The sequence below is a fragment of the Archocentrus centrarchus genome, chromosome 18 (assembly GCF_007364275.1).
Source record: "Archocentrus centrarchus isolate MPI-CPG fArcCen1 chromosome 18, fArcCen1, whole genome shotgun sequence".
NCBI lineage: Eukaryota > Metazoa > Chordata > Actinopteri > Cichliformes > Cichlidae > Archocentrus > Archocentrus centrarchus.
Window position 1 is genome coordinate 19,372,495 of NC_044363.1, and position 17,498 is coordinate 19,389,992.

General features: G+C 40.0%; 1 protein-coding gene across 1 annotated transcript in view; it reads right to left on the reverse strand.

The window, feature by feature from the left end:
• tesk1b (testis associated actin remodelling kinase 1b) overlaps nt 1–17,498 on the reverse strand; it is a 30,130-nt gene that overhangs the window by 10,901 nt on the left and 1,731 nt on the right. The window contains exons 2-3 of the mRNA XM_030753272.1: nt 2,132–2,253; nt 1,276–1,324 (exon numbers count right to left, since the gene is read on the reverse strand). Of these exons, the coding sequence (XP_030609132.1) occupies nt 1,276–1,324; nt 2,132–2,253 (171 nt within the window). The remainder of the gene's footprint in view (nt 1–1,275; nt 1,325–2,131; nt 2,254–17,498) is intronic.

Consider the following 17,498-nt stretch of genomic DNA (forward strand, 5'->3'; position numbering starts at 1 on the left):
ATCTGCTGAGTGAAAGTTATGGAAACCTATTTGCTTGGTTTTATTTCAGAAGTTGAAAATGTCACTTTAAATTACAGGGAACTGATCTGACGGTCAACTTTTTAAGAAAAAAAAAAAAAAAAAAAAAAAAAAAAAAAACAGGAAACTCTAAAGGAGATATGACATGTGACAAAAAGCCTTTGTTTGCATTATAACTGGACTGATTAACATAACCACAAGGTGACAAGAAATTTCCCTTTTTCTGAAAATGTGGCAAGTGATAAAACCTCTTGGCCAATCCATCATTTAAAAAAAAAAAAAAAAAAAAAAAAAAAAAAGTAGGTATTCTCCTGACCTTTATCCTTTCCAGTGATGAGCTGCTCAGTTACCATGGCAACACGTAAGAAACAGGTGACCTGTCAAACTGTGTGATCGCCCTCTGAGCAGTGAGGCCAGGATCAACTGTACCACAGTTACAGATGTTTGCACTGCATGTTCTGAGTTTATATGGAGATGTTTGCATTTCCAAAAACTACAACAGCTGCTGCATTAACCAGTTTTAGTTCTTTAAAAACAAAAAAAAAAAAAAAAAAAAAAAAACCAAAAAAAAACCAGACAAACAAGTAAATATCTATAAATATTTAAATGTTTTCCTAATGACTGAAAAACCTTGCAAATTGATATTTAAGCACCGGTTTCCACCTTTGAAATTGAGTAATGTTGGGGAAGAAAATAAAAAACAAAACAAAACAAACAAAAAAAAAAAAACACTGAAATTTATATAAACAGATTTGCTCAACCTGCTTTGCCCCTGGGGGACACGTCTACAAAATGGGAGGGCGGGGCTCAGGTAATTAAGCAACGATAATATTTACCAGGTAAAATAAATGCTTAAAGACCGCTAAAAAGATCCATTTTCAGATCAACTGATTAAATGAACTCTGTTGACAATACACTTAAGACAAATATTTTACAAACTTAACTGTCACAGCCTAAATCTGACATTAAACAAAGCTAAGCAATCTTACAGCAGGTCTGATAATAACTTGCTTGTGTGATTTGAATGAATTTCCTGGCAAAGAGCCTAAAAATTAAAAAAACAAACATTTTTTTTAACATTTGTAGTGAAGACAAAGGCAGATAAATACCAAATGAATATTTTCTGGTCAATTAATTGTTGCTCTTATGCAGAGATGCGTGTACAGCACAAAACTGCCCGTTACCACTACAATAAAGAAAAAGGAAGTGATCAAGCACATGATCCCCAGCTGCTCTGTAGCAGATTGAGTGTCTTACCTCTGTCAGAGCATGCAGCTGCCCCTCATGGACACACACTCCTATAAACCTGGAGGAAGAGCACACAAACATACCACTGTAAGAAAAACAAGAAAAGTTTCATGACCAATGTATTTAATGTCAAGTCAAGACTCTTCCAAGTGGTAAAATCCTGGATTAAAAACACGAAGCTTACACATAACGCCCAAAACACTGCAGCTCTAAAAGCGAGTCATTCCCCACAGACAACAATGTTAAAACGCCCCACGTTACAATGAAAACAAACATGTTTACTGTCTGGTACGCAGACATGGTTTTGGTCTCTGTACACAGTTTCCTTGTTGATGAAAAGTTTATGGGGGTTAATATTTATCCACGGTGAGGTTTTGGGTGGATGGGGGTACACCCTGGACAGGCTGCTACTATCACAGAGTATATTACACAACCATTTAAATAGTGTCAACAGTTAAAAATGTTCTCAATTGAATGGCTGCATTGATAGACATGTCCCGACAGAGGCAGCTGCCAGGCAAGTGTCGCGTCTGCTAATGTGAATCACTGAACTGGAACGCTTGACAGCGTTTGTGGTTTTGGTGCCTTTGGAGCATTTTATTGCAATTCTCTGATAACCTGATCTGCTCAGCATTGTTTAGCAGGTATCTGTCTAAATATAACCCAACGCGGCTGCAACAAAAACACTAAAAATGGTGGTATTTAAAGGTAATGTCACAACCCAACAAGTGTCAGTCAGTGGGCTCTTCTTGTGGACCAGACAAACCACATCCATTTCCAGTGTCTGAAGGCCAAGTATTCCAAACAATGTGTGACGGGAAGAGTTTGTTTTAACAGTAAGAAGGAAAACAAGCATTTCAGTTACCTGAGTATGTTCGGGTGTGATAGTCGGTTCATGAGCTGGACCTCCCTGAGCATGTTGGCCCTGTTGCTGGCCAGGATGTTCATCTTCAGAGCCATCACCTGACCGGACACACGGTGCTGCACCTGGAAAAGAAGTGCACAAACGCTTTTATTTGGCTCAACTGAAGCAACTGGAACCGTTTTAGAAGTACGGCTTCAACACTGTATTCTAATTTCCACACAAAAAGAAACAAAACAAAAATACTTAAAATGCAACTCGCACCCCGGAGGAATGAATGACTGTTCCACTTTTGGATGAAAGAAATATTTAAGACGCCTCACAGTTAACAGATGTATGGCTGGAGACTGTGGGCGTGCAGCACAGAATTTGTGATGACAGATCTCTCACACATGCAGTCACATCACGAACACCCTTTGAAGCAATAAAAATCAAAGTGCTGACTGAGTGAGATCTGGAAACCAGCCATGAAACATTTAGCAGGTCAGTCGAGTTTCCTCCTCCTCCCTCATCTTGGCTGCTCGTCTGACCAAACGTGCTGCCATAGCAATGAGTCCATCTGGCATGGTAACCATGGAGATGCGACAAGCTTCCCGGCGGGTTGCATGTTTGTGCATATTTGCTTGGCAAAGAGTTCGACTTCCACGGAAATGTGTACAAGCAGCAGATGAGAGCAAAACACTCTGGGAATGTTTGCAGATTAGTGTCAATGTGTTAGTTTTTGTGCATGTGTCTTTTTGTGTGTGTGTGTGGGTGGGGGGGGGGGGGGGGGGGGGGGGGGGGATCCCAGCACTTTAAGTGTTTTAGATGGTATAAGAGTGTGAAAGGAAAATGTTGGCATTAGGAATCAATTAGAGGAGACTGCTTCTAAATTCTGCTTTGTTTTCAGTAATTTTATATATTCTGGCCACTCGTGTTTTATTTTAGTGCCTCCAGACATTTCTGTTAACAAGTCTATAAAAGTTAATTGTTTTACCCTTAAAACAACTACAAATACACACAAGAATATATAGCATGGTTATGTTGGAATATTTAACTTATTTATAGCATTATTTACAAATTATTAAGCTGCAGAATTAAAACAACCTCTAACAAAAAAAAAAAAAAAAAAATCTTTAACTTATTTGTCATCTAGTGCTGCTAGATGTATTGAACCTGTTTATCTTGGATCCTGTCCAAAATGTCAAACTATGTCTAGCAGCTCGGTGAGAGTGTACTCTGGCATGGAGGAGCCAACTTAAAAAAACAAAAAACAAAAACACAACATGCTGCACTGCTTCAGTAAATGCTGAGACATCCTATGAGTTTAAACCAGGTTATTGTGGTATGTCAGCATATGAAGAATCTCTAATACAGTAAGTGCATTTACATATTCAATTACAGAAAAATATGTAATTCAATCTAAAACGTTGGATATTTCAGACAGTTGCATTCAAATATGCATCATGAAGAAGAAACAAACAAACAAAAAAAAAAAAAAAACGTCCTGTGCAGTTCTGTGAAGTATATCCCAATGATTCAATAGCTTGTAGAACCACTCTTAGCAGCAATACCTTGAGATAACTGTTTTCTTTATGACTTTATGATCAGTCTCTCACATTATTGTGGAGGAATTTTGACAGACTCTTCTGTTCATTGAGGTCTGCAGGCACTCGTTTATGCACAGCTCTCTTAAAGCCCCACCACAGCATTTCAGTCAGGTTTAAGTGTGAACTTTGACTGGTCCATTGCAGCACTTTGGGGAAAAAAATAAATAAAATCAGTCATTCTGCTGCTGTGCTTTAGATCATAGTCCTGTTTCATGACCCAGTTTGTGCCAAGCTTTAGCTGTCAGACAGACAGCCTCACATTTGACCCTAGAATACTTTGAGTCAACCATGAACCATGTATACCAATCACTAAGGTGTGCAGGTCCTGTGGCTGCATAACAAGCCCAAATCATCACCCCTCCACCACCGTGCTGATAGTTGGTAAAAGGTGTTTGTGCTGATATGCTGTGTTTGACTTTCACCAAACATGGTGCTGTGCATTATGGTCAAACATCTCCACTTTGGTCTGATCTGTCCAGAGGACATTGTTCCAGAAGTCTTGTGGTTTGTTCAGATGTAACTTTGCAAACCTAAGCTGTGCTTCCTTGTTCTTTTAGAGAGAAGCAGCTTTCTCCTGGTAAACCTTCAAACAAGCCATACTTGTTCAGTCTTTCGCTATTTGTATTGTCATGAACTTTAATATTTAATATGTAAACTGAGGCCTGTAGAGTGAGACATAGCTCTTGGGTTTTTAACAATTTCTCTGAGCATTGCACAGTTTGACCTTTGGGTGTATTTACTGGGCCATCCACTCGATCAGTCCTGTAAAAACTTATTCTATTCAATAAAAAGGTCTGTATGTAGAATAGAAGATTTTGATGCTTTGCATCCTTTTCCTAGTTCTTTCGACATAATTCTGGACAACACTGGTCAGAAAAAAAAATTTGAGTACAATTGTTTACATGGAGCATGAAGACATGCACACTCCATTCTTTTGGCACCACGAGTTCAGATTTTGAACGTTCCTTTCTCTTGTTTAAATTTGCTCCAGTTCTCTTCCATTAGTCAAGTCACATCCGTTTCACTTTCAATAGCTGATGACACCAAGGCAGGTGACCCTGTCGTCAAACAAGAATGCCTTTTATTTCTGGTATTTCAACATTACTTTTCTGGGATCAGGAAAGCGCTCAAACATTACTGCATGAAGTCAAGCTCAGTGAAAATGCTGCCAACACTGGTTTGATGCAAAGCATTTCAGAGGAAATACCCATCAGTGCTAACCAGTTAGCACTGATCACAAACCACAGCTGAGGTTGATGGGAAATGTCAGGTTTTTTTTGCAGGATTCTGATTTAAACTCAATTAAAAAGACTGGGTGGTTGAGAGAAGTGCAGTTTTGTATCCACAAACAGACTCTGAACTAGTGTTAAATGTTCCAGTTCAACTGTCATTTCAAAGCCAGTCAATCTGTTAGTATTAGCAGGGTGCAATTCAGTGTTTAGTCGACACTTATTTACATGTGGCATCAAGAATTGTGACCTCAGTGCTTGGCTGTAAACCAAATTTCCTTTTAGCCAATAATAAAAGCTAAACTGGCAAGTTTTTAATCTTCATCTGTGACATCAATGTGAAGTGAAGGAGCGAGCGAGCGTGAGAGAGTCAAAGTCTGGAGTCGTAAACTCAAGTCAGAGTGACACTGGCCTGGATCTCAACTGGGCTCTGGATCAGAGTGGTGATAGAAAAACCACAAAGCCTATTAGAGTACAGACTAGAGTGCAGTGAGTAATGCCATTAACACACACACAAACACACACACGCACACACAGGGCTGCCCACTTACTGTGGCAGAGACTGACTCTCATTGACTGACTGCTTAGTCTTCTTTACAAGGCCACTTAAGGACTCCAGCCTGTGAGTGCTGCACACATGCGTGGGTGCACACATGTAAATCGCACACGGACACATGTGTACAGCAGTTTGCTTCCTGTTGCAGGAAAAGGAAGTCTGAGCAGCAAGAGTGTGGAGGGTGCAGGACTAATTTCTACTTCTCCTCATACATCTACTGCACTTAGAGGCTGATGCAGACTCATGTGGGCAGCAAGATGGAGCCTGAAGCTGATTAAAGGTTACTTTATACTTGAGAAGCCTCTTCCTGAACACATTAGCACCAGTTTCTCTGGAAGGCAGCCTGCACGGCTGTGGATTCACAGCACACTTGTTCATGTTCTTCTGCCTTCGCACTTAGACGAATACGTTTTGTTTTTTACACTCTCATCTATAATCCTGTGATTAATGGGCAGCCACACACATACACCGACTCGCACAGGCAAGTTACATCGCAAACATGCTCCAACTGCTGATACAGCAGTGCTTGGAATTGCAACCCTGTTTGACCCATCAAATTTTGTCCTGACAGTTTAAGCTTCCCAGCAAACAATGTCTCATGCATCATCATTATAGAGTCTGACTCAGAATGGAGCTCAAGTGCAACATTTTCTTACATGTTTGTTTTTTTTTTTGTTCCTTTCCCCAAATCTGAAAGGCTCAACTCTAGAAACCCCACAGTGTACGCGTGGTGTTTTTCATTCCAAGCACTTTGATGGTCATCTCCAAGGACTCGCCACTGGAATGTCCATGCCTACATAGAGATTATCCGATGATATAAAGCAATTACACACAGAGAATACACAGACACGAAAGACTTCTGCTCACATGCATGTGCCCAGCCACACCCTAAAGCTCGCCTTCAAAACACACTGAGCCTCGTAAAGTGCTGCTGTCAGCAGAGGAAAGGTCACTGGCATCTTTTGCTCACTCGCTCTGCAAAGCCAACATGTGCAGCAGCGTCTGTCATTAGCCAGTGGTCCGGTGAGGCAGACTGATTCACAGCAAGAGAGAGGAGGACGTGCCAGATACTGCAGATGGACGATGCACTGAAAAGATTTGTTTAAGAGCATATGTAGACTGTGCAAGCAGAAAAACTGCAGATATTTGTTGCAGTCTCACAAAGACCAGACCTGTAGTTTAACCTGACAGATTGCAGTTTCTGCAGTGCTGCCAGATTTACACCTTCTTACAGTTAATGTTGTAAGCTGTACCCAAGGGTTTAGCTAAACACCGGGTAAGATACCTGCAGCCAGTGAACTGCTGTCAGCAGTTTGAATGAAGCACGTGTTTTCTTCTGGCTACTGTTGACTGAAGCACTTGCTAACATCATGTACAGGATAAACGATGGACACAGGTTCCAGGTCTCAGAAGTGAAGCCTCTGAGCAAGTGCTTTAAAGCTATTTAATGGCCATCAGGGGGCGAGCCATCTGGTTGAAAACAGTATAAAAGATGGTTGTAGCTACAGTGACATCAGTCACTGGTTTCCAAATTCCCATTTTGAAACTTTGAGATTAGTGTTTTCAGCCTCATCTCAGTGTTTTGAAACTGGTTGTAATGAGGAGGAGTAGGTGCAACAGTGAACTGCATGTTGATTGGCTTAGGACTTGAGATGATAAGTCACAAGAGTGTACCCTGGAAAATCCTGCTGACACTTAGAAGAACCATTAATTATAAAATGGACCTAATTTTTTTAATCCAGTACGACCCAACATGAGTGACTGAAACCATAAACTCATCTGAGAACTGAGGTCAGTTCCCAGAGCTGATGAGTTTTCCCCTGTTTTCCCCCCATTAGACATTCACAGAACCAGGAGTCCTTTTGCAACCAGAGGCATCACCCCCGGAGGGATATTAATAAGAATGCAGGTTTAAGACACTTTAGCACTGGCTTCATGTTCCAGACCTGGAAGCTATGTCTATATGGTTGCAAAAAGCAGCATTTCATGTATGAAAGTATTTTTGTGGCTATACAGCCACATACTTTCACCTTGTAGTGGTGATTCTGGCTGGTAGCAGAAAAAGAAAATCTCTGCAGAACAAATTGCACACTGCTGCAGGGTTGCAGAGGTGGAGTGCAGTTGGTTGAGTGTGACCACACAGCCAACCAGACACACACACACACACACACACACACACACACACAGAAAAACTGCCTCCAGACATGGGGTCAACTCCAAAGGCCTTGCGGATTTCATGGTTACTTCAGCTTCCCACCAGCAGCAGGCAGTTTTATGATTTCTCTAGCTTATAGCATATACTTTTCATTAAAGTAAATCAACCTTTAAATCACATTGGGAATCAAAAAGTGGGAAGACGTCGGTGGGAATGTCTCAAGACTGGTCTAAAATGTGTTTCTTGTATCATACTGCTCTACACAGCAAAACAAATGTGTCATTATGGCACTGACGTGTTAAATGCCCGTACAGTGTTAGTGGCTTGTAGATACAAATGAATGCAAAATTTCCCCTTCAAAAAAAGTGAAATCATCAGTGAATGTGCTTCCTGTGCAGCATTTTAACAGAAGGAAGGCACAATTTAATCTCACAATCAGCATTTCAAGCCATTGCTTTTAACAAAGGAAGCAACACTTCAACCAAACTGACGTGAGGTTTATGCTGAAATGTGAACATACTGAGTAAAGTATAGGGGGGGGTGTATTTGTGCATGACAGATAATGACTTGTGCAAAACAAGTCAAGGCTTAAGTTGCTGCCTGAGGTTCAATGTGCTTCTTCATACTATAAGAGCAAAATGTGTAAGTGTGTCAATAACACGCATGCAAATGACAGACATGCGGCACCAGCCAAACAGGGCCCTTCAGTAAACAAGCAGGGAGGTCCTACTCTGTGTGGTCGGGTCGGGTTCAGAAACACAACCTGATCCAGGAGGCGTGCAGTCCACAAGCCGACACAAAACCGATCACTGTCTGTTGAACAGCAACACAAAGCTGGCCACGCCTCTTATCTTTCCTCAAACAAGCCAAAACAAAAGAGGGGTCACTTAAGTTCATGCATGCAGTAATACATGCTCATAGTCTCTGACCTCGAGGGGGATACTAATGCCGACTTATGTCATATTCACAGACAAACATGAAAATCAGGTCTGAATCCACTGGATTAATACACAATTATCACATGGGTGCAGTTAGACGTGGCTGAATTTAAACTCAGGATCTAGAAGACTAAAGACCATTTGCACTCACGTCACCTGCTGGATAATTTCTAGAAAAATTATTTCCTCCACTGTTACATAGTCAGGCATGGTTGGGTTTAAAGACCCACTCCACACCAAGTTTATACATGAAGCTACACAGCTTCTAAATGAGCCACCTTACAGTATCAAGTGGCTCAGTTACAATGTGCCCAATCCACATTAAATACAACATCTATAAGTAATACTAAATACTTGTGCCATCAGAGATTATTGATACCCGTGATGAATACCGGCGCTGGGTTCTAAATGATGTTCTTCATCTCATGTAATAATTAAAAATAATGGGTAACAGGAAAAATGGGGCGCCAATATTGGATCAGTACTCTGAGCTGTGCTAATAAGAAGGAAAGATCTGGAAGTGCACATCCATGCTGTGTGTTGAGGCTGCAGAGGAGCCTTCTTAAATTCAAGCAGACCATCCTGAAGGCAATCTGACAGTTTTTTAAATGATTTTCCAAAATAAGAGACTGAGGGAAACAACAAAGAAGGAATTTCATTCTATTATTTAATCAGCCAGTAAGAACTGTAGGAAGTTGTTAGAGCTCGACTCATAATAAAGGCTTGAAAGCCATCGTGCATTTTCAGCTTTTAATCCTCCTCAAAGTCATGCACACTTTTGGAAAGTAATCCATTATTTTTGTCCTTTATTTGAGCTTTTCAGAGGGAATCTGTCAGGTTATCAAATACAGCAGGGCTCTTCAAATCCAGGCCTCGAGAGCCGGTGTCCTGCAGGTTTTAGATGTGTCCCTGATCCAACACACCTGAATCAAATGTCTGAATTACCTCCTCAGTATGCAGTCAAGTTCTCCGGAGTCCTGCTAATGACTTCTATATTTGACTCAGGTGTGTTGAAGCAGAGACACATCTAAAACCTGCAGGACACCGGCTCTCGAGGCCTGGAGTTGAAGAGCCCTGAAATACAGTCAGGACATATTTTCTGGAGAGAGATGATCTGTGTCATTTACAACTGAAATGTTCAATTTCAATTTATTTCCAAAGGATTTGGATGGTGGCAGAAATTTTGGAGAAAACACCAAAAATTACACTGCGTGTGGCTTTGAGACCCACAAGAAGTGAGCAAGTATGTAGTTTACAGTTGTTTTCCTGAAGTGACTCTTTAATGGAGCAGTGAAGAACTGAGCGACTGTTACTGGCGACAAACACAGACATTTGTTTACCTTCTTACAGGGGAGTTGCTTTCCTTGAGGTTTAGCTAAGGCTACAGCCCCACCAACAAGTGGACGGGAGGAAACGCTCATTGTGCACTGATGTAAACAAACTATCTCTTGATATAAATCTATTGGTAACCATGAGCGAGCAAAAAAAAAAAAAAAAAAAAAAAAAAAAGGGGAAGATCTGAAAACAGAAGTGTTGGGCAAGAGTTGCACAATTACCCATTTTAATCTCTGGTCAAGTCAGAATATTTTATTCAACAAACACAGCGGTTTAAGTGAAGACAGGAACGCCACATGCTCAGCACTTTCGTGTTTGTGTGGCTGCGCAGAACATAAACAAAGCTAAATGTTTGTGCAGCGAGCTGCAGTGAAGCAGGCCCCGACTGGAACAGCAGAGGAGGGGAATAATGAGGGAAAAGTGCCACGCTAAGGCAATCATTTTCAAGTCTGCACTGGCTTTCTCATACCGACACCACCATCCAACAGTAACATGAACACACAGCCTCCCAATCCCAAACACTGAAAATGATCACAAGCACACAGGCTGAAAGCTGATGGACCGCAGTTTGTGTGTATGCAACACTGAGGATCAGTGTGTTTTTTTTTTTTTTTTTTCCTCCTCCTCTTTTGTTGTTGCTCCATCTTTCCAGAGCTGAAATTGTTCCAGCCACCAGGATTTACTATGAATTGATTACATCCCAACATGTCCTGATGGGAGATTCCCAGATTCACTGGTCAATTTTTTTTTTTTTTTTTTTTTTTTTAAGTTCCCTCTCCCTCATGCAGATTCAGGAAGCATGAAACCAATAAGAGGTAAGAAAAGATTTTGTTTTCTTCAGAAAAGCCATGTATGTCATAATCTAAAAACAGACTGTGGTAATAATGATTGCAAAAACAACTGCTAAATCTATAAAATGTTAGAACAGCAGCCTCTCTTACAACAAAAATTCCTGCCACCTATACAGTGATTCCCAACCAGGAATAACAAGTACCCCAAGGCCCATTTCTGCAGTAGCCTGAGGCTCCGTTAATTAACTAACCTGAAGGGGAAAAAAAAAAAAAAAAAAAAAAAAGTAAATCAGTGAATGTGAACAGGTTAGAGCAGAAGAGTTAACAGTAAACTAGCAGTAATGGATAAGCAGATGTGCTGAGTTTTTGGCTAACCGCTCTTTGGGAATCACCTTACAGGGTCCTAGCCAGAAGAAAGAAAAAAAATAAATAAATAAAAAAAAAAAACACAGCCTGGAGGTATCCGAGGATTGGACAACCGGGAAGAGTTGCTCACCTAAAAGTAGTGGACACGTGGTTTTATACAGTGGATAAATGGCTAAGATAAATCACTAACACTGATAAATGCTGAGCTGGAAATAATCTAGCACCAGTTTAAAGTTTATTTATATGATCAAATATCACAGCCCTTCTAACAAATACTTATCTAAGAAAATGATTTAAAAAAAAAAAAAAAAAAAAAGGACTAAACCACATTTAAAAGCAGAACAGAATATCACTACAAGACAAAAAGCTGATTATGGTGATTTTCTTATTTGGGCCAAACAACAAATCTTGATATAAAGCAGATATAAACTTGATAAGCATTCACACAAGCAACAGCAGCGTTTGACAAACCATTTCCTTCACTCTGTCATAAGCAGCTGACTGACACATGCGCGCGCGCGCACACGCACACACACACACACACACACACACACACACACACACACACACACACACACACTTCAATCACAGAGATTGTGGTCTTTTAAATTCCCCTTCTTATCCACTTAGTCTCTGTGAGCTTGTTATCATATATTGTATTTTAAACAGAGTCTACCACAAGCGTCTGCACACACAGACTCTAGTCGGGCTAATCAGAGCATGTATGATAATTACCAGGATGACTTGCTTTCTTATGGTGAGCCTCTCACTGTGTCATGGAAATGTACGGTATTTGTGAAAAGTGGATAGAACTACTGAAACTCGAAAGAATAAAGCAACCAGATTAGAGAAAAAAAAAAAAAAAAAAAAAAAAAAAAAAAACATTTTAACTGAAAAACAATTATTAAAAACTTCAGATTTTACCAAGATCAACACCACTCACGAACAGTATGTTGGTTAAATATAACATTAAGCTAATAGGTTGCTCTGAGTAATTAGTATAAAGAATGAACCACTGGAAAACTGCACTACACTGAAAGATACTATGGTTAGATCCCAGATAATAACTATAGCTCAGTCAGCAGCACATCTGTAGTAATTTTATGGTAGTAGGGCTCTGCTCTAGGACCTCTCCCCAGACACACACACACACACACACCTGCTCTCCCTTGTCTCCAGTTTTCCAGACTCCAGCACAGGAGCTAGATGAAGCATCAGTAACAGAGGACACAAATTAAACAGCATCAAAAGGAGGGGCTGGAGTGGAGGTGGGTTGCAAAGAGGTTTGATGTCAGCATTTAACATGATGTTGGTGTTTCCACAAGATTTAAGAGTGTGTTTATGGGAATTTTTGACCATTCTTCCAGAAGTGCATTCTTTACACTTGCTGCAATGCAGTCAGACAAGTACCGTTCTCCTGGCAACTGCCAAACCCAGACTCATCCATCAGATTGCCAGACAGAAGTGTGATTCATCATTTCAGAGAACACATTTCCACTGCTCTAGAGTCCAGTGCTGGCATGCTTTACACCACTGCTTTGCAGTGCGCTTGGTGATGTAAGGCTTGGATGGAGCTGCTTGTCTATGGAAACCCAGTCTATGAATATCTCTACGCACTGTTGAGCTAATCCGAATTACACATTTAGTTTGGAGGTCTGTAGCGATTGACTCTGCAGAAAGCTGGTGACCTCTGTGCACTATGCACCTCAGCATCCACTGACCACTCTGTGGCTGAGTTGCTGTCGTTCCCAATTGCTTCCACTTTGTTATAATACCACTAACAGCTGACTGGAATATTTAGTAGCGAGGAACTTTCATGACTGAACTTGTTGCACAGGTGGCATCCTTTCATGGTACCGTGCTGGAATTCACTGAGCGACACATTCTTTCACTAATGTTTGTAGAAGCAGTCTGAACGCCTAGGTGCATGGTGAAGTGTGTGAATACTTCTGGCAGTATAGTGTATATGTAAATCACATCCAAATAATGACATTTGGGAACTTTTGAGAAATTCTTTATAAGACTTCCTTGTGCAATCAATTTGTGTGTGTGTGTGTGTGTGTGTATATAAAAAAAAAAAAAGTTCAACATCATGATTGGCATCACCGTTTTGCCATGTGCAACTGAAAAAAAACACATACCTGTACTGATAATAGATAAGCTGATAAGAATACAGGTCCAATGGATTGTTCAATCTGCAACCAGTTCAGTTCCCAAGATGTTTCCTGTGCTCACGTGATGCCTTCAGCACAGGATTTTAACAAATTCCTCATCACTTCAGATTTCCTCATGCCACTAAGTGGGACTTAAGTGTGGCTGTAGCTCAGGAGGTAGAGCAGGTCACCTACCAATAGAAGGTTGGAGGTTCTATTCCTGGCTGATTTGTTGACTTGCAATCTGTGAAACGTGTCAAACATCTCTCATGAATGATGTCAGGTCATTTGGAGCAAGAAACTTAATTTCTATAACAAGGTAAAAACTGTCATTGACATAAAAATGTCTTTTTAGACAGAAATCTGGCTCATAAGGCTGCAGAAATCACAACAAATATAACATCACAATTATATAAAGATATGTTTAGTGGCCAAAAAGCACTGGATTGATTATAATGTAGGTACAATAACAGACTCTTAATTGTTGAAAAACAGGTTATTTCTTCATTTTATATATAAGTCCTTCATAAATTATGCTGACTGCACTCTATTTAGCAATATAAGCAAAGACATTACACAAAAGCAGATCGAAACATCGGAATAACTTTATGACAGACGATCACTACAACAGGGCCTACGCACTGTCGGTGCTCAGGCCTGAACTACACTTAAAGGTCGTCAACAAGTGAAAGACAATACAGAGCCATTTTAGAAAAGAAAAAAATAAATAAATAAATAAAAAATCTGAACTGACAGGACTTCAAATGATGCACTGAAGTTGCCTTTGCAGATTTCCAAGTCTAGTAAATTATGGAGATCTAAATGAGAACCAAATCATACATGTGTCCTTGCTCTTAGACATCAGGCATTAATATGCCATCTACTAGAGAAACAGCTGGAACATGGTGCAGTTAATAGAACAATAATCCAATCAGAAACTGATCCAATTTGTTTGTTCAACTCTCTGCAGCACTGAGAAAGGGACAGAATAACTAACCACATCCTGTAGTGAACTGAAAACTTTGGCTGATGCCATTTAATTTTGAATAGGTGTTTTATTGCTTTCGAGCCTCTGGGTTATCCGGCTGATGAATTGAAACTATTGCACAAATCCAAAGCTGGCACTAAACAGCCACATTCGGAATTTTGCTTTGAAGAATATTAAAACAAAGATGAAGAAGCACCTGGAGGATCTGTCTTGACACGTGTGCTCCCTTCCCTTCCGTTTTTTTTTTTTTTTTTTGTTGTCTTACCCTCTTATTCTTTCCCCTCATCCCAGATTGCACAATTTCTCTCTGGAGAGGTGAATGCCTGTCTGCCTGCCTGCTGCGAGCCACCATTGATCTGTGCTGGGGAACCGAAGCACAACAGCAGCACACGCATGGCAGGAGGCCAGGAGGCCTTTGTGAGCAAGTGCAGAGCATCCAATTCGAAGCATGCACCATAAACACTTTCAGTTTAGTAGAGTTTAGACACACACACACACACACACACAAAAAGAAGAACACAACATCTGGGAGGGAATTTTCTGCAGAACAGTCCAGCCTTTTCCTCTGAACTAAACCTGGATACACAAGCAGCTGTTCAGTCAGCCGTGTCAGCACACTTATAAATGTGACTGATAGCTGTGGTAACAATTTTGCATTTATATTGCACTATCAAAGAGCAGGCTCATCCACACTCAAGATTAACAAGGCTAACTTAACAAGCCCGCAGTAAGCACAGTGACATTTGCATGCTCATTGGCCATTCAAAGGGCAAAGCTGAAGGAGCGGCTTTAAGAAGCCAAGTAGCCTCAAGAGCCTTTTTTTGAGAAAGAAAACCGCACAAAGAGTGAAGTTACAACACAAAAAACCTTATTTAGAGAGGCCGAATTGCTCCAGACTTCTTTTAAACTGAAGCACTTAAAAGCTTCAGATGTTTTTATTTGATCCTTTTTTGTATGATAAGGTTTAATGCTACAATATGAGTCAATTTCTTGTAAAAACTACTTCTTTGTACAAATGGACTCCAACATGAATATCAGGACTCTCTCGTCTGTGTCAGATACAAACTCTCCCTTCTGGAAATACTCTGGTTTAGGCAGGAGGGCGTAGATGACGCTCATTTGCCCGCTGGACAGTCACTGCTTTTTTTCCACAAACTTTGTACAGAGGAACTGGCCAGATAAAGGGCACCTAATGCCTGATTCAACTGAGATCTCACATGCACCTAACTGGATTATATCTAGAGAAGTTCAGGGCTGCAGTGGATGTGTGAAAATGGTGTTTGACTCCAGAATCATTTTTTTTTACATTTCTAAATGTTCCAGGAAATACAAGAGCAATTTTTCTGGAATATTTAAAATGCAAAGAGACATAACCCTGTAATGTGCTCACTTAAATAAAATAACCTCCAAACCTGAAAATCTCCTGCTTTACATGGAACTCCACCTTAATAGGAGATTTTTTATATATCAAAATAATGACTATATTCAGCATCTTATACATCCACTCCATGTGATTTCAGATTATGAGTTTAGTTGTGCAACAATCTGCAGACAAGCAAAGCTGCAAGAGGCCAAATTTATCCTATAAAACCCCACTAATGCTTTTAAAAGGAAAGTGGATCACACTGAGAACAGCCGGAGCAGCATATTTCCTTCTGACATACAGGTTAACAGCTGGTTGTAATGACAGATCTAACAATCAAACTAATGCACATTACCTCATGTAGGTGTTTGGCACAGTTCCTGGCGTCAATGTGAAGGAGCTCATGATAATCTCTTCACAAGAAGCAGGCTTTATTGTAGGCATTACTGTTAATACTGAAGAGTAGGCCTTCCTCTCTTAGCACACGTCTGTGACGACTTGATTACCAAATTAATCACATTACCACCTTCAAATATATAAATCAAATGCATTAACACAAAAGGCAAGAAAGGAAGCATTCAACAAGGCAGTGATCTATTGGAGGGTAACTTAACCTACAAGTATTTCTGTTTATATGCGTACAATGAGGGCATCTAAAGCCACACAACTGCACCCTAAATGTATCTATAAATACATACATAAATAAATATAATCTGCAGCAGTTTAAGTCCAGATTGGTACATATAATAACTTGCCAAGTATCACGCATATATATATATATATATATATATATATATATATATATATATATATATATATATATATATATATATATATATATATATATATATATATATATATATATCATGATAAGATGAGACAGCCTTTATTAGCCCCACAGTTGGTAAAACTCACATTGTTACAGCAGCGGAGTGGACAGAGCAGGAATAAATCGCTAACTGGTTGCGTCACAATCCAACAACAATAATGCTATAGACACACAAAAGACAAAAATATACACTGTACAAGGTAGGAGATGTGTACAGACCCCAGTGTATGCCTGTGTGTATTCACGTGTACATTCAGTGCTGTTGTACATTGTAGAGTCTGACAGCAGCTGGAAGGAAAGACCTCCAAAATCTCCTTCACACACCTGGACAAGAGCTGCAGCTAAATTATTCTCACCATCAAGCCCACTGACAACTGCGAGGTCTGTGTGACTGTTTTAAAAAAAAAAGTTCATTCCACTTACTCAGAGTTCAAAATTGAATATAAAATCTACTAGTACATAAAAAAGAAAAGTTATAAATCCTTGAGGACTGCCTTCACCTTCAAAAGAGTCCCACCACTCATTTTCACACAGCAAATAAAATTTAAATAAGCAGGAAAAACACATTGAATCACATGAACAAGTGTGTTGCAGTGTGTGAAAAACCAACACTGCTATAATATACTGCATCCATCTATACTGCCTGCGAATCACTGCCTTAATCAGGTGTGTTACATGCTACTCTTTTCTGGGTTCAGATTTTGACAGCACTCACTTTACTTCCAAGTTTGTATGAAAGAGAAGAGGCGGACTAAGCAGTAATCATCTCTCACCAAAAGCTTTCCAGACAGCAGTTAATCAGTGTTGACCCGGCTCTTAATGTTCAGAAATTCACCTGTTCAATCAGAAATATAAAATGCATCATTTCAACTTTAATACTATTAAAGGAAAGAATCTGGTTTGAACTCTTTTCAGTTTATGTCAAATGCTGCTGCGGTGATCTGAGCTGACAGTCAAGAAATCCAGAGTTGCAACCGTTATGGATTAGTTCATTAATCTGCAGCTAAGAATCAGCAGCTTTATCAAAGATGATAACAAGTGCTGCCATGAAGCCCCATTATGCTCCAGATTAAACTCA